The sequence below is a fragment of the Mastacembelus armatus genome, chromosome 5 (genome assembly GCF_900324485.2).
Source record: "Mastacembelus armatus chromosome 5, fMasArm1.2, whole genome shotgun sequence".
NCBI lineage: Eukaryota > Metazoa > Chordata > Actinopteri > Synbranchiformes > Mastacembelidae > Mastacembelus > Mastacembelus armatus.
This window is the reverse complement of record NC_046637.1, coordinates 21,507,759-21,528,520: the sequence shown is the minus strand read 5'-3', so window position 1 is coordinate 21,528,520 and position 20,762 is coordinate 21,507,759. Positions and strand designations below refer to the sequence as shown.

The 20,762-nt window shown below is 42.3% G+C and overlaps 3 protein-coding genes across 8 annotated transcripts; 2 read left to right on the top strand and 1 right to left on the bottom strand.

Moving 5' to 3' along the window:
• The first annotated feature begins 1,519 nt into the window (after positions 1-1,519).
• Positions 1,520-13,097, top strand: pfkfb4a (6-phosphofructo-2-kinase/fructose-2,6-biphosphatase 4a). Of its 4 annotated transcripts, none has more exons than XM_026306163.2 (14): positions 1,520-1,708; positions 5,970-6,086; positions 6,195-6,291; positions 6,378-6,444; positions 6,540-6,614; positions 6,702-6,758; positions 6,841-6,962; positions 7,561-7,768; positions 7,854-8,000; positions 8,092-8,196; positions 8,944-9,073; positions 9,284-9,346; positions 9,436-9,500; positions 12,222-13,097. In XM_026306163.2, exons 1-14 carry the CDS (start codon positions 1,654-1,656, stop codon positions 12,279-12,281), a joined length of 1,368 nt encoding a protein of 455 aa, XP_026161948.1. In that variant the 5' UTR covers positions 1,520-1,653; the 3' UTR covers positions 12,282-13,097. The 4 variants fall into 4 exon arrangements, with proteins under 4 accessions (XP_026161948.1, XP_033181085.1, XP_026161947.1 ...); XM_033325194.1 differs by lacking the exon at positions 12,222-13,097 and adding an exon at positions 10,614-11,445; XM_026306162.2 differs by lacking the exon at positions 1,520-1,708 and adding an exon at positions 4,558-4,810.
• A 614-nt stretch (positions 13,098-13,711) lies between these two features.
• On the bottom strand, positions 13,712-16,420 carry arpc4l (actin related protein 2/3 complex, subunit 4, like). The gene is made up of 6 exons (XM_026306164.1): positions 16,269-16,420; positions 15,520-15,638; positions 15,045-15,156; positions 14,861-14,956; positions 14,348-14,518; positions 13,712-14,245 (listed from the first exon to the last, which is right to left on the bottom strand). Exons 1-6 carry the CDS (start codon positions 16,269-16,271, stop codon positions 14,240-14,242), a joined length of 507 nt encoding a protein of 168 aa, XP_026161949.1. The 5' UTR covers positions 16,272-16,420; the 3' UTR covers positions 13,712-14,239.
• A 458-nt stretch (positions 16,421-16,878) lies between these two features.
• On the top strand, positions 16,879-20,499 carry tada3l (transcriptional adaptor 3 (NGG1 homolog, yeast)-like). 3 transcript variants are annotated; one of them, XM_026308080.1, is made up of 9 exons: positions 16,879-16,904; positions 17,268-17,500; positions 17,616-17,863; positions 18,013-18,118; positions 18,246-18,381; positions 18,487-18,590; positions 18,715-18,821; positions 19,226-19,417; positions 19,519-20,498. In XM_026308080.1, the coding sequence occupies exons 1-9, from the start codon at positions 16,889-16,891 to the stop codon at positions 19,709-19,711; spliced, it is 1,335 nt and encodes a 444-aa protein (XP_026163865.1). In that variant the 5' UTR covers positions 16,879-16,888; the 3' UTR covers positions 19,712-20,498. The 3 variants fall into 3 exon arrangements, with proteins under 3 accessions (XP_026163865.1, XP_026163866.1, XP_026163867.1); XM_026308081.1 differs by lacking the exon at positions 16,879-16,904 and adding an exon at positions 16,920-17,058 and having other exon boundaries at positions 19,519-20,499; XM_026308082.2 differs by lacking the exon at positions 16,879-16,904 and adding an exon at positions 17,015-17,037 and having other exon boundaries at positions 19,519-20,499.
• The last annotated feature ends 263 nt before the right edge of the window (positions 20,500-20,762 follow it).

Sequence of the window (20,762 nt, the reverse complement as noted above, 5' to 3'; positions counted from 1 at the left end):
AAGTATCCTCACTTGAGTTACAGACAGGATCTTGTGCACGCAGCAAGACCTCGTGTTGGTTGTTTTCACCAAATAAATTTGGTGGAGGGATTTGGCTGGTGTTTAGTTGTATTCCCCACAAGACTATTTAAAATGTGTTATATCATGTTAGCTGTGATAAAGCAAAGTGGGACATGTCTACAGACTGGCTGTGTGTGGGACAGTGCCAGAGGTTTGGGCGTGAGGCACACAGGAGGAGTGTAGGGTGGTCAGCATGTGTGGGGCTGATCACTTTGCTCTTTATGGAGAAATGTGTCGAAGGTCAGTCGAGAGCCATGTGACCTTCAACTCTTTGTTCCCTTTTTCGATCACGCTCACAACAACAGTTCCCTCTGTCTTTTTTAGAGACAGTCTCGTTAATTCACAGATGTTCAGTTACAGGCTTTGTTCTTGACAGTCAGTGCCATCATTATCATTGGCTGCTAATAAGGCTATCATTACTGGCACTGAAATAGCCTCAAGTCCTCATAGATAGGTCACATGATGCTTCTATTGGCTCCACCAGTCCACTGTGCTGGCAGGTTAGTGCATGTGGGTGAATTTGTGTTTTTCTTTTGTTTTACTCCTTTAAATCAGTCAGTTAAGGGATTTTATCAGACACAGATATGTGGAAAATCTCCACTTGTATCATTTTCTCCTATCAGTACCATGGAACTTTAATTCTATCATAGGCCCCTTGTTGGTTTTCATTATTGTCTGTTTCTTTAGTGTTATAATTCTAATTTATAAGACTGACCATACTCTGCTCTGAGGGAAATTCAGTTTCATGTTCTCACATTCTTCAGATTGCTAAAGTATGCATTGGAAATCTTCTCATAGCTTTGTCTAGCCTGTTTATAGTCATGATCCCTTGTCACACCTCGATTAGACACAGTTAATCTCTGTTCATCATTGAAAAACAGCTTGTGAGACAACAGACTGTGGGCAGTCATGAGGTGTGTCATAATGGCTGGGTGCAGAGTTATGCAATCAATTAGCTTTTGAAACAATTAGAAAAATATGTAGAGTTTTGCTTTTGCCTCGACACCACAGTGTCTCTATTTGGCATAACTGTGTCACAGAAGTCTAATTAATCCAAGCTTTTAAACAAAACAAAAAAAACAAACACGAAAGACACACAAAGACAGAATAAAGTTGGGCAAATATGTTTGCTGCAGTAAAACAAGTTTTACAAGTTCCTGGAAATCTGTTTTAACTATTGCTGTTATATTCCTGTGTGGCATTTTGGTTTGTGTTATTTTTTTGTGTGTGATTTTGGAGGAGTATTGTTTAAAGTATGACAAAATTGGGAGACCAGTGTAGTTAAGCTGCCTGGATGCTTCCTTCAAAGTGCTCAATGTAAAGATCAATGTCATGGCTAAACGGCACAACTCAGCCCTGTCACTGTAGTGGGGAAATTTGCCAGCCCCTTAAATGGTGGGTGGGATGTAGGGAGGGTGCAGGTAGGCTGCTACCTCATTACATCCACTTTTGGAAAGAGCCTGTGGTTCCCCCGCGACACACACATATGCATACATACAGTGGGTGTGTGTACAGTGAGCATCAGTAGCGCTCGGCAGGCTGCTGTTGGACGCACGTACGCACCAGGCACTGCGCTCCATCAGACAGACGCCCATGATGAGAGGCTGCTCCAGCCGATCCAAGCTCACACAGAACCTGGGCAGCGCTGGTAAGAGTCGTCGCTTTACGGGCAGCAATAGATCCGTGCGTGCTGGACTTTTAAATGTGTGCATCCGTACCCGGATGACAGCGAGAGAGACAGGTCGCGCAGCCCTTCACGACATAAACACGAGTCGATGTGTGTTGGCGCTGTCCACGACCTTTACCCTACATAACAACTACAGCCGACAGCCTTTGGCTTTCTCATACTAACCAGCCTCATTTGCAGCAGCAGCTGTGCTTTAACACGGATGATGACGAGCCACGCGGATTTTTTGCCGCTGTTGGCCAAATTTATAAACCAATCTAAAGGCATAAAGCGCTGTCGAGTTTCCAATTCATTTCCTATTGGGATATTATGATGTTCATTCTCCGTGCATTTCACAACAGAGCTGCTGTTGCAGAGGTCGATGCGTTTGGTTTTCATTGTGTTTTCATTGTTGTGTTTACGGTAGTTGTGATTGTACAGCTCCTGCTGGGCAGCAGCAAAATGTCCCTGCCTTGAATGGTGGTTCATGGTGCTGGTCAGTGTAACGTTAACATGCTATATCTGGGGAGGACCAGGGTCCAGTATAGGACAGGCTGAGGGCTGTTAGCTGCAATCAGAGCCTGGTAGCTGCTGAGAGGAGGAGCTGAGCCTGTTTCCTGTTCATGTGCAGTATGTTGAAAACCCCATTTAGCGCTGCTACAAACCTATCAGACATATTTCATACTCATTAATGCAAACATGCTGCTGTCTTCTCATAGGCTGCATTCAGATTAGACAAGCTGCTTTAAATAGCACAAACTGACTACAGGTCAAGCAGCTGACAATATTTTGCATTTGCCACAGGTTGTATGGGTGTTTGAAAACTCTTACAGTGCAGGATGACAGCTGGGAATGCATGGTTAGTGAATGTGCCATTTATCTGTGCACCCGATGAAACTGACATATATTCTAGTCTACCAGCAGTCTGGGAGTTTGAGAAAGAGTATTTAATTAGAAAACCTACATCTCCCCATATTTAGGTCACAGGCCCTGTTGCTCCACCATTAACATTGACTCTGAAGCTTATTTTAATCGGCCTGTTGGATAGTCCATAAGGAACAGATGAACACATAGGCCTACTAGCCTGAAAATATACACAGTGACTTACCTCTTTAGCTATACCTATGTACCTACCACCTATGGCCACTTGGTCCAATGCAAAAGTGTTGCAAATACTCCTGTCTTTGTAAAGCTTGTGATATTTAGGTGTTGACAGTGCATTGTGGATGTATTTCTCTGCTCATTGTGGTGGTGGAATTGTGCTGAGCTGTATTCTGTTTTACACCTGCTTCAAAACAAAAGCTGAATGTTATTATAAGCATTACAAATATAGGAAATATAAGACTGGAACATGGCTGCTGAGTTAGATTGCATTACAGCTCTTCCGTACACTGGTAGTTCACAAGCCTGGGCCAACACAATGAGTGAGAGCAATGCTGCCATCTCGTGGACACTGCCAGCACATACGTAAAGTACCAGGAAGAAAATGTTGCTGTACTAATATTTTGAATTGGGCAGACTCTGACTTTTTTTTTCTATGTGACAATAACACAGGCTGGTTACCTTTAACGCTGTATGTAAACAATACATTTTTGCAATCACTGTCCTGTGTTAAACAGTCTTGCATGCAACATCAAACTGTTAAGAAGTGAAATCAGGCAAAGAAAAAAAAAAAAAAAAAAAAGACAGTTGAGTGTACTTTTAAATGGACATTTCTGCAAACAGCTGTTTCTTTGTTGTAGTTTAAGAATTCCCTTATAGTAATTTTTATGGCACAATTTAAAGAATGATTAGGCTACTAAGGCTTAAAAACTGCTTTTTGAAAGGCTCAATCACCTCTTTGACCTCCTTAACCCCTAGATGATGGTGCTATAGGCATTCCTTATTAATAATCTCTATCTGCTCATTCTACTTAAACGACCACAGTAATATGATTTAATGTGTTGCTGTAGACCCTCCAAACCAAACAATGCAAGTATTTAATTAACCTACTTGTTTCTTGTTTTATATTATATGGGTGATGGATACTGGGACTATTAAGGGCCTAAAGTTGTCTGAAAATGTAATTTATAAATTGTCAGTGTTGCATTAGGCAATATTTTAGATCAATTATTATCATGTTACTATTGTGTTTTGGCAGCCCTCTTCCCAAAAGGCTGATATTGACTAAACACTGCAGTACACTATAGGCCTATGTAGACAAATCAATGTCCTGTTTATAGTTTGGCAGCCAGGCAATAGACCTTTTTTCCACTTAGACATTTTGACTGGTTATAGCAGGAAAAATGCAGCCATCATTAGTATTACCATTAGCATCTAAATTTCAAATGTACTTTATGAAAAGGGTCTATTAAATCAGATCTTCAGAATCTAGCTAAATTAAATAGATGTAGAAATGCAGAGATATAGAAATATTACCATATCGTGGCAAAAATACATGTAATACTGTGCTGAAAATATCCATGCGCCCTAAATATTGTAAGTATAACAAGAGCCATGTGAAGCTCATTTTCTGTGGTGTTATTATAATATAATAGTCTTAATTCAATCGTTCACACGTTTTAATTTATATGAGTTACGTTAAGCCACAACACATAAGCCATTCTCCGGTGCTGCGGTGCACCTACTTAAGGTAGGCAGTAGTTTTCTTTTTGGCTTTGAAGCACAGTGAGAGCCGCTACGTTCTGACACATTTATGTTTGCGTTTTCTGGGTGAGCACGGTTTCTGTCGCTTACGGTAGAGCAAAATGCGCGTTGCGCCCATACTGTAGCCATTACGGGTGATTGTTGCCTTCCACGGTGGCCCGACCGGTCACGTGACAGCAGCGCGGAGAAAAGACGGGGCTGCTGGGACGCCTGCCCATAATCCCCGCACAGCATCGCGGATGAAACACCGGTCACTTCCAGAGCAGCATCACGGGAAAAGGCCCCGTGTTCCCGCCGCGGCTGTCTCCGCTTCACTGCACGACGGAATGGAGGATAAAACCGCGTCAATTCCGCGGGAACTCACGCAGAACCCACTGAAGAAGATCTGGATGCCGTATAAAAATGGCCTTCCTGAAAAGCACATTTCTCAGAGAAAGGGTGCGTATGACGACAATGGTTAGCGTCTGCGCGCAGCGTCAAGGTATCTCACTTGTGGTCTAACCGGTATCTCCGCGTTTTTTCATTCCTTTCGTGTTGAGTTTTGTTGCTCGCATGAAAGAGCACGCAGCTAGAGCCGCCGCGCAAACATAAATAATGAATTAAAATCAGTAAGTTACGTGTTGATGTGCTGGCTCTGACGTCAGTGCGGTTACACGCGCGGGGCCCCGAGTTCACAGAGTTCACGCGCTGCCACCCGGACCACACAGTTATGTAAAAGGATGCACATGATGCTCGCTGCAGATGAAAGCCGTTGGGGTCGAGGAGAAAGCAATGTTGACGCGCATCTGTCGGTCTGTGCCAAGCCCTGCACCGGTGTAGGTAAACAGGAATTGTCTCCCTGCGGCTAGGCCCGGGGATGTGGGGCTGCGGGGCTGCCTTTCATCCGTCACGTTGGCCACTCTTTGGCCACTAATCTGCATGAATCGGTAAACAGTCAAACGCCAGCAACGACAGTGTGGTAGGTAGATCTGTGAGTTTGGGTGGAGAAGTAAGCACAGGTTGGTTGGACAGTCATATTGACACATAGGGCAGGTAGCTGAGAGAGGTGAGGGTTTGGGCACACCTGTGCCATAGCTGAAGTCTTTTTACCTTTTTACAGCTTGACAACCTTTTTACAGCCTGTCAACCCCAGACACAGAGACCACTTGTGCTCTCTGACCCAGTCATCTGTGCACACACAGGGGAGTGTGGAAACCAGCTGTTGGCTTTCATCAGATATCTTCAGCGGGTCTTGCACAGGGTTTCACAACTTCTCTGAAAAGCCCTGGTGCCACTGTGACCTCTGCTCCCTGCTGACAACAGTCTTGAACTGTTGCGATGTGACTTTATGGCAGATAATGCTGGATTACACACATAGACACGCACTGATAAAGCCAATCTAGTGCTAATATTAAAACCTTATCAATGTTGCAATATGTGATATAGGGTCAGATTTTGAAAGTGATGAGGTAAATTTGCAGTTGTGAAAATCCTGATGTGATGTAATATGCTGAGAAGTTAAATGTCCTGCACTGAAGTCAGTGTCGTGTTTTCCCCTGTGCATTTCGTGCAGTCAACATATGACTGACGCTTTCTTCTTCTCCCCCTTTCTTTCCAGTATGTATGACCAACTGTCCCACCCTGATTGTGACAGTGGGCCTTCCTGCCAGGGGGAAGACCTATATATCCAAGAAGCTGACCCGCTATCTTAACTGGATTGGAGTGCCCACCAGAGGTAGGACTTCGTAGTCGCTGGCTCCAGTGAATAGCGTGGTCTAAATATCAACTATACATTCTTCAGGATGTGTTTAGGCTCAGCTGACCTTTCACTCATTTTTCTCAGAGTTCAATGTTGGGCAGTACAGACGACAGTTTGTGAAGATCTACAAGTCCTTCGAGTTCTTCCGTCCAGACAACGAGGAGGGCTTAAAGATCAGGCGGTAAGAATGGGTTTCTACCTTAAACTGCCTAATCAAATTTAGCAACCGTGTGACATTTATATGTGATGTCATCTTTAATTTTATAGACAGTGTGCTTCAGCAGCGCTGAATGATGTGAGACAATACCTCACAGAAGATGGAGGCCAGGTTGCGGTAGGTCAAATGTTTGATGCCAGTTGTTTTTTTTGTTTTTTTTTTTAAAAACCTGCTGCTCTACTTTTTCATATACTGCATGTGTTTTTATACAGGTTTTTGATGCAACAAACACTACCAGAGAAAGAAGGGACACCATTATCCAGTTTGCAGAGCAGAATGGCTTTAAGGTGACTAGTTGGGTCAGTCTTCTGGGATTAGATGCATTAGTTCAATCACACTTTGTCTAATTTCCTTCTTTTCTTTTCTTCTGTCAGGTGTTTTTTGTGGAGTCTGTTTGTGAAGACCCAGATGTCATACAGGAAAACATAGTGGTGAGTGTGTGTTTATCAGTCTATATTATCTCAGCAGAAAATGAACATGTTGCACTCACACCTCTGCTGTTTCTCTGTTTAGCAAGTGAAACTGGGTAGCCCCGATTACACCAACTGTAACACAGAGGAAGCAGTGGAAGATTTCATGAAGAGGATCAAATGTTATGAAAACTCTTATGAGACACTAGACGAAGTCTTGGACAGGTGAGGTGGAAGTTGGTGTGGAGACTATTAGAGAAAGCAAAAAGTTGTTCAAAATCAATAAGTAGCTCTTTTTCTGTTACATTCTGGTCTTTGTCACCAGAGGGTTTGTGCGTTAGTTGGTCTCTTCTGTTAGTTCTCCTGTCACAGTCATATTGAATATTCTGTAAAACCACAAACACCTAATTCTACTGAAACTTTCTCAAACCAGAGAAAAAGTTGGGAAATTACTGTTTTATTTGCCTTTTATATGCCTTTAATGATGTATTTATTTCACTGTAATAAATGAATATAATAGTTTGGCTATATGCTTGATGCCGTGTTGTGTTCATAGGTATATTAAAATAAACTTAAGTTTAATGTAATGTGAAGCATTCAAAGCAATCTGAACTGAGTTTGTGTAGGTGTCCTACAGCTGCTGAAATAACAACTGATCCTCATTGTGCTGTCATTCTTTGTTTTTGAAGTCTATGCAGTGATGAATTTATACTCCCAAACCACAGACTATGTGGGGTAGTCTTCTCATGCCTGCACACTGGCTTTGACTCAGTCACATCACTGAATACTGAGCAGGTTTCATTTCTCTCTGGTCTTCTCTCAGGGACCTCTCCTACATTAAAATCATGGACGTTGGCCAGCGGTTCTTGGTCAACAGGGTTTTGGATCACATCCAGAGCCGGATTGTCTACTACCTCATGAACATCCACATCACGCCACGTTCCATCTACCTGTGCCGCCATGGAGAGAGCGAACTCAACGTCAAGGGTCGAATTGGAGGAGACTCGGGCCTCACAACTCGGGGAAAGGAGGTATGCCAAAGGTCTTCACCAACAGATAGGTCTTTAAAGACTGGATCAGTTTATTAAAAGATATTTGTTTTTCTTTCTTGCACAGTTTGCTAAGAAGCTGAGCCAGTTCATCCAAACCCAGGGCATCAGTGACCTGAAGGTATGGACCAGTCAGATGAAGAGAACCATCCAGACAGCTGAGGCTCTGAACGTACCCTACGAGCAGTGGAAGGTCTTGAACGAAATTGATGCTGTAAGTAGTGGTCCCTTGACTGCTAAGCAGCTCCGTTTTACTGTCTTCTCTGAAACCTCAATTGAGCCTAATATGTGTGATATGATCTTAGGGGGTGTGTGAGGAGATGATGTACGAGGAGATCCAGGAAAACTATCCTCTGGAGTTTGCCCTGAGGGACCAGGACAAATATCGCTATCGGTACCCAAAAGGAGAGGTCAGTAGCTGAAATGGAAACTGGTATAACTGTAAAAGTATGTGAAGTACAATATGCCTTTGTTAGGATTTCCCAATACAGTCTGTCCTCATTTGTGATTATGTCATACTCTCTCTCTCTCACACACACACACACACACACACACACACACACACACACACACACACACACACACATTACTTCACACAGCAACACACTGCTATCACAAACTGTATCCAAATGGCTTGCGGCCAATGAGCCTCTGCCTGGACATGCTGCCTCTCTGGCAGATTTGGAAAATCACCATATCATAATAAACAAAGACTTAACATTAGTTTGTGTGTGTGCGCACGTGTACAAAATGTGTGATAGTGGTTTAACTGTGGTCCTGAATGCCTGCTGGACTCTTCTTACCTCCATTACTTCTCCATTAATCTCACAGGAGAAGTTGGCTGTGGGCAGGCAGTGCTGATGCAGTGAAATCTTGTTAAAACCAGTGTTGGTCTAGACAGACTATAGATTTTTCCATTTGCTAAGAAGTAAAACTGTTTATCTCTGATTAATTACTCAAGAGTAAGTGTGAAGAAGAGGAGTTGTGTTATCTTGTATTTTTAATTCACATGTAAATGTATTAAACTGGGCCTGTTTTTTAATGATTCTGTCAGAAACCTTAGATTGAGTCATTCCTATGTGCTGAGGCCTGTTTGTTACAGTACTTTGCTTTCTATCTGTTTGATTTGCCCCTCCTTTATGTTTCATCTGACTCAGTCCTATGAGGACCTGGTGCAGCGGCTGGAGCCGGTCATCATGGAGCTGGAGAGGCAGGAGAACGTGCTGGTCATCTGTCACCAGGCCGTCATGCGCTGCTTGTTGGCCTATTTCCTGGACAAAACAGCAGGTCAGTCCTTGAGCTGAACCTGAGGAGCATGAAAAATAAAAGTAAAAAAAAAAACAAACACACATAAGTGCAGATTCTGTTTAGTATAGTAGAAAAGAAAAGAATTCTTGTAGATAAGAATAAGAGGTTACTGAAATATGTAGACATTATGTGCAGGACTTGTATATTTCTGTTAAGAGTTAGTTTTGTGCACTGTGCTTGTTAACACAGAGGAGCTGCCGTACCTGAAGTGCCCGCTGCACACTGTGCTGAAGCTAACGCCAGTGGCATACGGTAGGACTGCTTTAGCACTGCACATTACATCTACTCAATCTACCAGCCAGCACTCTGAACTAATGATAATACCCTCTGTGCCTGCTCAGGCTGTAAAGTGGAGTCAATCAGCCTAAAAGTGGAGGCAGTGAACACGCACAGAGAAAAACCAGAGGTAGGTATAATATACACACGTGACCCCTGAGGTAAAACATTCACCTACGTAATGAAGTCACATGTGAGATTTCACTGCAACAATCAAGCACTTTTTTTTTTTTTTTTGTTTTTTGTCAACTTCACATTGTGACAGTTGAGTTTTCACAGTGGTTTGACCTCCTAATGAGCCCAGGGCAGGTTTTTGTTGTGGATTATAGGTTTTCAGAACACAACAGAAACAATGGTATTGCTCCTACTGCTTCGAACATTCCATTTTCACCCACACGCCCTCTAGATAAACAAGCCTCTGAATGGAATATGATACAGTTCCTTACAGGGTTTGATGATGAACTGTGCTGATACCAGTTGCCAAACATTATGGTTATTCAGCTTTTAGTGAATATACCTGTTACAATGCACATTCTGGCCTTGGCAGCTGGTTTTAGTCCTTTTGGAGTCTTGAGCTGTTCTGAATACTTTGATTTATCTTTATATACATTACATTACAAAATGAATGCAATGCTGATGTTTGGTTTCTTTTACTTATTTATTTTTAGCAGATCATAAATATGACCTGGCAATTGTGTGTTCATTTTGATATACTGCACCACACAAAACAAAAATCGTCTTGTAAAAATCGTGTGTATTTTTTTGCAACACAGGTTGCATTACTTTTTCATTATAGCATAATGTTTCAATCCTGCGCTTTCAACATAAGTTGACAGCAAAGCTCTATATGACATTGTTTTTATTCTGCGACATCTTGAAACCCGCCTAGTTATTTGATGATGCTGCTGCAATCAGAGACTCCTAAGGATGAAAAAACAAGTTGTGTTGTGAAAGGCCTAAAAATCATACAAGCAGGATGATTTCACTTCCAGGTAAAGATTGGGATTTTTAGCAGAAAGTCTGATTTTCTAAGCATTGGATACACTTAAAGCATGTACACAGTGGCTCACGTTCATTTTGGCTTACATCACTGAGACACCAAGACACTGCAGACAAAGATGGACACAAACCTCAACCAGGTGAAAGACCTCTTGCTGAGTGGTTCACTCAGCAGTGTGAGCAGTGGATGTCATGTCTCATGTGTTTTGATCCTTCCCCTTCTTTGTGTGTTTTTTACAAACAGAACGTAGAGGTGTCGCGGCTGTCAGAGGAGGCTTTGCTAACAGTGCCAGCTCACCAATGAGGCAGTACCCAACCCCCTCCCTACACCCCCACCCCCTCCCTTCTTGACCCTCGAATGCGCACACAGTCCCACTCAGATGCACAACGTACCTACAAAACTCAGCACCTTCTCATTTTTCTTCACCTTCCCTTGAATCTCGCGTCCTCTCTTTTTTTTTTTTCTCCACTTTAAGACCCAGTGGTGGCGGTAATTGACTGGAATCCAGTTTCTTTTAATCCTATTACACTGACCTTGTGTCGTGCCTGTTCTCCCATTTTTGGAGACTGATAGAAAAGCTGGTTAAGGTTTTATTTTATTTTTTTTTATATTTTAGGTTTTTTTTTTTTGAGAGAGAATGCTGTAATCCAACTGTGAAGAAATGACACTCCAGCACCTTTTCTCTGAAGCCCTGATTACACTGAGCGTTTCCCTCTGATCCTCTGTTGAACTGATTTAACCATGTTAAGTTTTTACCAATTTCTCATCGTCTATTTTTATTCTTAGGAATCACAAAACTCCAATGCTAGTTTTACAGATTAGCACAGTACGGAAAGTTGTGCTTCCTTGCATTTTGCACGTAAAACTGTGTTTTTCTGAAATGTCCTCTATTACAGTTTGTCCCTGTCTAACACTGTTCCATCCTGGAAGTACAAAAGTACCTTGTTGTGTTGTTTTTGTTTGTATTCAGCAATGTGAATATCCAATAATCCATATCACTCAACAGAATGAACAGGAAGATATTTCTGTTTACTGTTTCTAAATAAACTCCACTCAATCCCTTCATGTATCCTTACCGCACTCTCCTTGTGCTTCATTTTAGAAAGTTAGGATCTTGGATAAAGCATTTTACCTTGACAGCAAACTGTTATAAGATGTGTAGACTGAGCTCCATATTTAGTACTCAAACCACTTGGTGATTAAATAAGACTTGTCATTTCCTCCATATCTTTGCCATCTATGGAGGAGATGTTCAGTGCAGTGCCTTTCCTGCCTCTCACTCAGCAGACATTTCCCCATTGATTCATATGCAAAGTCTTCACTGGGGTGCACGAAAGTGCTGCCATTTATCAGCCTGAACAAAACACTTACTGTGTCAGAGACACACATTTCTTTCTGCGGTAAGAGTGACTCCAAAATGGTCCTTTGGTATAATACTGGCATTTGGTGTGAATCATTATGGTAGAAATAAATATATTTGTAAAAGGACTGTAGTTTAAAAAGGAATTTGTTACATGATGGAAGGCACAATAATCATGTGGGGAAAAAATGCTTGATTTTAAAAAGTAAATTTACTGACATACTGCCACAAAGGTAGATCATATTATGTTGAATGCCAGTTTTAAACATTTGGTAGCAAATATCAAGACATGTGGCACCGTACCGGAGGTCAAATCATCTATGGGCACACTGCAGGCACATCAGGCAAGAAGAAAAAAAATATATATTTCATTGCAAAGCTGCTTTGAAACAAATGACACAGTGTGCCAAACCCACCATGTCAAACTGACAACATATGAGTCACATGTATTTATTCAAAAGGATCTGACAGAGCTGCGTTCTTCTTTCCAGAATGTGAACATCCATCGTTCAACTGAAGACGCCCTGCAGACCGTCCCCCCTCACCTCTGACAGGCTGGAACATAGTGGGGGCTGAAGTTGGACCTCTCTTCTCTCTCCCCTCTGAAGAACCTGTGTTGGTTTTTTTTTTTCTTTTCTTTTTAGCCCATTCACACCGGTGATTGTCTGGGTGATGTACTTAAGTACCTCTGCCGCACACCTCTCTGTGTAACCCTCATGTCTCTTATCTTTAAGGGTTTTGGAGGAGTTTATCCTGAACACACGATGAGTATTTGAGTCTCAGTGTTCATATTTGAAAACTGCGCAGTGTGGCACTCAGCATAGCTGGTCCACATTCGTTTTCAAAGTCTTGTCTGGCACAGAGGGAGTTTTAAACACTTGGGTCAAAGCCTATTCCTGTCTGTTACTGGGTTTAGTATGGTGTTAGTGTCTTGATGTTAAGTAGCACGTTTTATATGTTAAACATGCAGTTCATCAAATAATCATGGAATTTCTGCTACGTTTGACATGTTGCTGTATTGTACAGTTATTACATGTGAAAAGTGTCTTCAGTTATGTGCAATTTACAAACTTACTCCGAAAATCATTTAGAGCCTACTTTTTTTGACAGCTGTGATTATTTAAGGTATAAATGACTGGGCAGGGTCATCAGGTTTTCTGTGATGACAACAGTCACTTAAGTTTTACATTGTATGGACACAGAAATTGCCGTCTTTAGCTGTATGATGTACAATATGTCATCTCGGCTGAAACTTGTGTGTATTACGTAAATCCTGATTCTACACACAGACCATCTATGAAATGAATCATGCTTGTAAAAAAAAAAAAGTTTGTTTTTATGTGTACAACACATCTGGGCACACAAAGTATTGGAAATGCAAAAATTAATGCAAACCTGTTAAGTGTTTATTGATCATGGTTGTAAAACATATGTCCCTACAGCACTATAATAAAAATGTTATTTTTATAAAACAGTTTGTCATTAGGTCTGTGTTATGTGTACTTTGGATGATACAGTTGCTACTCAAAGACCATACCTTGTGGCAAGGCTTTTATTTCCTCTTTCAGTTAAACTGTTGATTATTTTCTCAATTATTGTTGTATGACCTTTTACTTATAGGGAACAGGTGGAGGAAACCAGGGAGATTAAGAGGGACAAAATATTAGGTGAATTGGTTAAAGCAGAAGGTGAAATCAAAAGTCTCAGAAACCAGAGAACAAGATTTTTTTTTTTTTTTTTTAAAAATGCCACCTTCTCTGAAATTATAATCTCTAGTTAAATCGTTTGGATTAAGTTGTGAATTTGAACAAACAGGTTTTCTTGTTTTCTGCAACATGAAGTTATTACTTCCTCTTCCTCTCAGCTGAAATAACTACATGAAGTGAGATCTGTGGTCAAAGTGTTGACATAGCAGAACAAATCCATTTATAGTTACAGCCACAGCACTCTCAGCATGTCTGACACAAAATGATTGGCAGCATTTAAATATGAACAGTAAAGGTAAAAACAGAGCTTTATTATTTTGACTCATGGGTTGTGGTGGCTTCTTTACAGGCAGATCTTGCTCTATGTGATTAAACACCACAGAGACTACTCTTGTCAAACATGGGATTTCTGAACAGAGAAATTTGGGTACAAATTTGACAGAACATACAGACGCACAGACAACATACAAAAACCTGGCCGTTTTATTAGCAACAACACATCCTCAGTGTCCCTGTATTCATGACTATCAACTTGATTAATACTTTAAGGACCCGCCTCTGTTTGGGGATTTGTTCTAAGTGGCTGAAAATGAAACCGCTAAATATTTCATTATATACAGTCGTTGATATTCACAAGTACAGAGAAATACTCAAGACGGGTGCAACTGGTGTTATTGCCAGACTGGTCACGTTCTTCTCATCTCCTTGCTGATTGGTCTTTTACTCGTTTAGTTCTCCACTCCTGTGCTGACTGGCCCTTGGAGCCCTATCCAGCTTGTGCAGGACCACAGGCAAGACTATCATCAGAACTGTGGAGGGCACAGGAACAAATTATTTTCAATGTTAGACTATGCAACAAAGAACATCTGTACAAAAATAGAGGACTGTCTTTTATAAAACAAGTTACTTACATTTTTAAGGAATTCCTCAGCAACAATGCGAGCCCTGGCATTAACAGACAGTTTCATCTCACTGATCTCCTTGTCGATTTCCTCCATGAAGTGGATCACAAAGTCCACCAGCTTGTGTTTGTACATCTGCTCCGTGTGGAAGTTGGTAATCAGGAAGCTAATATCATATCCCTGAATCAGTGTAAAAGCACATAAGAGAAACAAATGAGCCAGAGAGAATGGTCAACACAAGAAATCACTGAGTAAAGAAATTGCTTAGAAATGTCTGTTCTACTTACAGATGTATTTTATACTTTGCATTTTAACTACAAATGTGTCTCCTGCAAACATTTTATACCAAGTCATTCTTATCTGTGTATAAAGAACCTCATCTGCCATTTAAAAACACACTGAAACTTTGATTTTATCTTTATTCTTCCTGTCATTCTATTGTACAGTAACTCATCTCGTGTCACTCCTTTTTAATCCTATTATGCACAACCAGGACCACCCCTCCCCCGCGATGTCCCTTACCTCTACTGGTTTCCGTCTCAGAATGAAGAAGTTCTCAGCTCTCATCATCATGAAGCGCATGAACTTGTGGCAAAGGATCTTCTCGATCTCATCAGCCTACAGTCAATCAGAGGTCCGTTTAGAGAAATTTTGGAAATCGAAATAGCTCATAAATGAACTATCAAAATCCTGTTGGTTTAATCACCTGTTTGACAGCAATGCTGACTCGGACAGAGTTGATGGATCCCTCGATAAGAACCTTCTCCTTGTCATTACGGCTGATCACCACAGGCTGAAGCAGCAGCTCCTTACTGCTCCTGTAACCACAGCAAAACACAGCTGTAAAAACAGCTCTGCTCAGGTTTAAACGTCTCTGTTCCCCAGATACTGAAAGTGCATCAGATCCTCTGTGCCTTTAAAGCACAACCTAAGATATTTTAGTGACTCTAATTCTTAATCTTCTCATTGGACTGGTAACATAACACACACAGGCTACAGCAAGTCCCCGACCTGCCTGTGCTTGTCTTTTTCCTCCTCCTAGATTTTCTTATGCAAGTTTGCACAAGTCTACACTTGTGTGACAGCAGCCATTGATGGGCAAACAGCTTAGGGGCACAAGAAACTACAGGAAGCAGAGCTGATCACACTGGTAACTCCAAACTCATGCCATTAAAACATACCTGACTTCCACCTCCGGTTTGTTGTGACGCTCCACAACCTGAGAGGAGAAGTTCTCCAGGCAGAGGGCCGCCTGCAAGGTGGCTCTCACAGCGTTTAAGTAGGGGCGCAGAGTCGCTGTCTGGGGAGAGGGGCAATAAGGTTAGTTCCTGGGTGGATCACACTGCAGACAAATGACGTTGTTTGCTATTTAGATCAGGATACAGGCGAAATGAACCTCCCGGTCTCGCTAGTTAGGGGGACTCAACCAGCAGGTCATGTCAAGGAACCCAAACGAAGTGTGTGCAGAGGTGCAAATGCCTTAATGCTCAGTAACATACACCTTCCCACCTTTTCACCCACAAATACAACATTAACCCGCAACAACAGCATAGTAACGAGTAGGACGCTGTGCAGCTCGGCTGTATATCGACGAGGATTTTTTTTTTTTTCCTGTGATGCTTTCAGGTGCCCATGCTAATTAAAGTTACGTCCATCTCCATGTCTCAGACTCATTCAGAGCCAGATGTGTGTGCCGGCTGCTGACGGAGAGAAGGGGCGAAAAAGGAACAGCCAGCTCAGCTAAATGACTTCGGGGTCTGCAAACCGAACCAAGGATGCCCGCCCGCCCATGTCACTGCAGCCAACCAGAAAAGCCGTCCATGAGAAACACGAAGCCAGCTAGCTAAGCTCGCCCCGACCGCCGACGTCGTTCGCAGCAATAAATGTCAAAATAATTAGAAACAAGAGACATTTGGTGCAAGAGACTCACCATTTTTCTACGGTAAAGACGGAAGTTCCTCAGCCACGCCTGACACTCTTCTTCCGTAAATCCTGCATCGTCGACTACAGACAGGGCGCGCTCGTTTTCCCTCTACTTCATCCTCCGAGGAAGCAGATCTCTCCACGCGCCATGAGTGTGTGTGCGCGCACGCTTCTTACTCCACCCATGCGGAGTATGTTTCGAACAAAACGAGCGTACCCTACGACGCGCCCATTCCGCTCTGTGAGCAGGAGATATTTCCTTTGGTTAGTGGGTCGTTTGTCTTTCTGCGACTTGTGTTTGAATAAAGAACAACACAACAACGTTGCGCCACACATATATGACATAGTTTACGGCCGAATTGAGGGTTTTTAGCGGCAAGCTGCTTATTTAACTGGCCCTTAACACAACATGGTTTGAGCCGATTATACCATTATTGCATCAGGTTAATCTATTGACGATCCACATAGTTTATTTTGGCAGAAGGTATAATTAAAAATGTTTCCACATTTGTTATGCCCCCTTATTGCAATTTTGTTATTAAAATTGTTTCGTTGTTGAGAATATGCCGAATTTCATTTGCACTATAGCACACCCCCGTTTCCCCGCAATAGTTTGTTCCATCATGGATGCCATTCACTGACGGTAAATACCGTGTGTCTGAAACATTTAAAGATATCGGTGTGTACTGAGGGTTAGTACCGCTCAGCTCCTGTACTTTCAGGACTCCACCATGTAACCCTCTTGTGTGTGAAAGCATAGCTACGGTTTTTACGATGTAAGAGTCATTTAGAAGCAGGTAGGGCCCAGCCAGCTCGGCTCTGTGAGGCCAAGCTGCGTGTACGTGTGTTTGGGTGCGTGCGGGGATGCATGTACCCCCCGCGCGTGCTTTTGAGTGTGTGTTTATTGCGTGCATGTGATAACGAGACATGAACAAACTGAGAGTGGGACCCACAGCATCAAGCTCTGATCACCTGTTCCTGTCCACACTCTCGCTCTGCTCCTCAGTGTCTCCAGGCTCTGCCAGCATCATGACTGAGCTCAAAGACTGCCCCCCACTCAAGTACTATGACTTCAAGCCCGTGGAACATGTCAAGGTGTGTCCCCGCTACACTGCTGTGCTGGGCCGGTCGGAGGACGATGGCATCGGCATTGAGGAACTGGACACCCTGCAGCTGGAGCTGGAGACGCTCCTGTCATCAGCCAGCCGCCGTCTCAGAGCCCTGGAGGAGCAGAGACAGGTAGGAGGGGTCTTATGCATTTTACTGCCATCAGGTTTTAATCTCAGTTTGGTTTTTGATCATAATTTAGTTAGTTTGTAGTGTTCATCAGCTCTCTGTCTGCTCCGTGTTTCAGATCCTTACAGACTGGCAGGACAAGAAGGGAGATAAGCGCTTCCTGAAGCTGGGAAAAGACCCAGATCCTGCTGCCACACCTCGCCACAAACCAAAGAAGCAGAAGCTGGATGGTAAAGGTGGTCATGGGACAGGTCCTGGTCCTGGCAGACCCAAATCCAAAAACTTGCAGCCTAAAGTCCAAGAGTATGAATTTACAGACGATGCACAAGACATTCCCCGCACTCCTAAAAATGATGCTCCCAACAGGTAAGCAATGACTGCTCTTCATGATATTTATGTTTGCTTTGCACATATGAGGTTTTTCAACCTTCCTCATTTCAGGCAGGACTGTTTTAAGGCAAAGTAAACATGTCTAGCAGGGTATTTTCACATTTGAAATGATTTTTTTTTTTCAGATTCTGGGCCTCAGTCGAGCCATACTGTGCTGATATCACCAATGAAGAGATAAGACTGCTAGAAGAGCTTCTGAAACCCCCAGAGGATGAAGCCGAGTATTTCAAAGTATGACATAAAATTCCTTTGGACTTGTTATGTTATACACGCCTCCACCCAGGACATGCCCAAAATCCTGGGTGTTTTGTTGTATTTAAAGCTTGTTGAGTTCTGGTGCTGTCTGTGTTAATGGTAGATTCCAGCCCTGGGGAAGCATTACTCTCAGCGGTGGGCTCAGGAAGATCTGCTAGAGGAGCAGAGGGAAGGAGCACGAGCCAATGACAAGAAGAAGAGCCTCATGGGAGGCCCACTGTCTGAACTGGATGCAAAAGGTGAGGGAAGACTGAAGCCTTAAAGGCTAGCGGCCTGTGGTGTTAACATGTCCAGACTTTGGTCACTGCAGCTACTTACTCATCTTCATGTTCAACTGCTTGTAGACGTGGACTCGCTGCTGAAAAAGTCAGAGTCCCAACATGAAACACCAGAGGACAGCTGTCCCTTCGGACCTCTTACGCAGCGTCTGCTCCAGGCCCTTGTAGAGGTCAGTATGTTGTGAACTTAGTATTTTATCATTTAGGCATGCACATTGATTTAAATCAATAATACACAAAAGTCTTTGTAAAATGACCATAAAAAGGGATATTTTTTCTTCTGCTTTCTTTCAGGAGAACATTATATCCCCTATGGAGGATTCTCCTATACCGGACATTTCAGGGAAGGATGCTAACGATGTCGCTGGGACGTCTCCTCGAAGCCAAGGAAAGGCTTTTAGGTATTTGGTGCTAGGGATTGTATGTGATGTCAGAAGCTTCAACATCAGCTCAGTGTTAGCTAACTTGGTACCTTGGCAACAATTTTCACACCCAGACACTATGTTTTATGTGGATTAATAAACACTTTGCAACGTTAGTCTATTTTCAAGGGTTGATCTTTGATAAATGGAACATTTTGTATATTGCATGCATCAGGGATTATGTATGTTGAGTTATTTAGACGTTAATTGTCTTCCTTCTACTAGATCTGGTACATGTTGTTTCGGACATGTTGATTATGATTTTGGTTCACTCGTTATGTTGTGGCTTCATCAGTCGTCTGAATCCTGTTTAAAAGATATATTAAGGTGAACAAGTTGCCATCCAGACTTTTTTTAAATCCCATGTCATATCTTCTCGCTAGTGTTCCTCATACTCGTTCGCTGGAGACCCGGATCAAAGAGGAGCTGATCGCCCAGGGGCTGCTGGATTCAGAGGAGCGACCTGGACAGGGAGGAGACTCTGAGGACGAGGTCCTGGCAGAGCTGCAAAAGAGACAAGCAGAGCTCAAAGCCCTGAGTGCTCACAACAGAGCACGCAAACAGGAGCTGCTCCGGTGAGGACACAGGCGAACATTGGATTCATTTGCTCATGATGTGGAAATCCATCATCCGCTGAACTGTTGACACATACTTTTGATTTACTTCTGCCTTACAGGTTGGCCAAGGAGGAGATGCGCAAACAGGAGCTGAGGCAGAGAGTCAGAGTGTCTGACAATGAGGTGATGGAAGGATTTCGTCGAATTATGGCAGCCAGACAGAAGAAACGCACTCCAACGAAGAAGGAGAAGGACCAGGCCTGGAAAGCACTGAAGGAAAGGGAAAGCATCCTCAAGCTGCTGGATGGATAGAGGAAGCAACAGTGTCACATTTCTGACCAGAAAAAAAAAACGTTGGAGGAAGCATCTTTTCCCACAGGTCAACACAGCAGAACAGCTGTGACCTCTGTTTCCTGTTTGGTGGTGATAATGTATGATACAGTTTACTTCAAGTGTACGTGGTTTAAGTGAAGACATTTCTGCAGTTTTATGTCATGCACAGCAGGAAACTAAAATGATCAACAGTGTGCACCAGTGACTCTTCTCCTTTTGATTTTTTTTAAATTTTTTTTTTTTATTGTCATTCAAATTTTTATGTTGCTTTATATTTTGTTTACCATTGTAATGAAAACAGTATACTTATTTGAATAAATCAGTACATCTTAAAGATGACACACTAATCAGAACAGGTGTGTAGCAGCATGTGCCTTTACTTCAGTACAGTCAAAGGATTCTGTTGGAAAATTTGGCTGTCAGTATCAGAAAGAGGGGATATGAATACAGATGAGACGGCTGCTACTGGTGCAATCGGTGGTTAAACGTTTTTAGATCTGTTGATATTTCTTGTGTTGTGCTTACCATTTACCATTTTCCGAGCCATCACAACCACATAACGTCATTCAAGTAAATTTACAGAAACATGTACATTAAGGAACTACAACAAAGGCATTACAGGATACAACAAGAGATGCCACTGAGGTACAGTACCTAGATCATATGACACAAGACTTTTTGTTTAAATAGTTTTTCTGCATCACAAACAACAAAGATGTCTTAATAAGACGGTCAAACGATTTGATCTGTTATCCTAAAGCTAATGATCATGTGTTTGAAACTTTTAAATAGCACATTAAAATGTTTTGTGATGGAAAAATGTTTGTCAGACTCTTATTTCTGCATGTTAGATTAGATTAGATTAAACTTTACTGTCATTGCACATTAGTATTTAACTAGAAGTTATTTCGTAGTAGTGAAGAATATTTACAAGGGGGCTATGAATAACAGTGCAAGAGATACAGATGAGGAATTGTATATGAATGTATATATACATATATACAGGTTGTTATAGAGTGCAATGAAGGAG

Coding starts and splice junctions, on each gene's coding strand:
- pfkfb4a (XM_026306162.2), top strand. CDS start 4,612: ATGAAACACCGGTCACTTCCAGAGCAGCATCACGGGAAAAGGCCCCGT. Junction 6,087..6,194: donor GATTGGAGTGCCCACCAGAG/GTAGGACTTCGT, acceptor CATTTTTCTCAG/AGTTCAATGTTGGGCAGTAC. Junction 6,759..6,840: donor TCATACAGGAAAACATAGTG/GTGAGTGTGTGT, acceptor TTCTCTGTTTAG/CAAGTGAAACTGGGTAGCCC.
- arpc4l (XM_026306164.1), bottom strand. Junction 14,957..15,044: donor TCAGCATTGCTGTCAAACAG/GTGATTAAACCA, acceptor GATTGACTGTAG/GCTGATGAGATCGAGAAGAT. Junction 14,519..14,860: donor TGAGACGGAAACCAGTAGAG/GTAAGGGACATC, acceptor ACACTGATTCAG/GGATATGATATTAGCTTCCT.
- tada3l (XM_026308080.1), top strand. Junction 18,382..18,486: donor GTCTGAACTGGATGCAAAAG/GTGAGGGAAGAC, acceptor AACTGCTTGTAG/ACGTGGACTCGCTGCTGAAA. Junction 19,418..19,518: donor CGCAAACAGGAGCTGCTCCG/GTGAGGACACAG, acceptor TCTGCCTTACAG/GTTGGCCAAGGAGGAGATGC.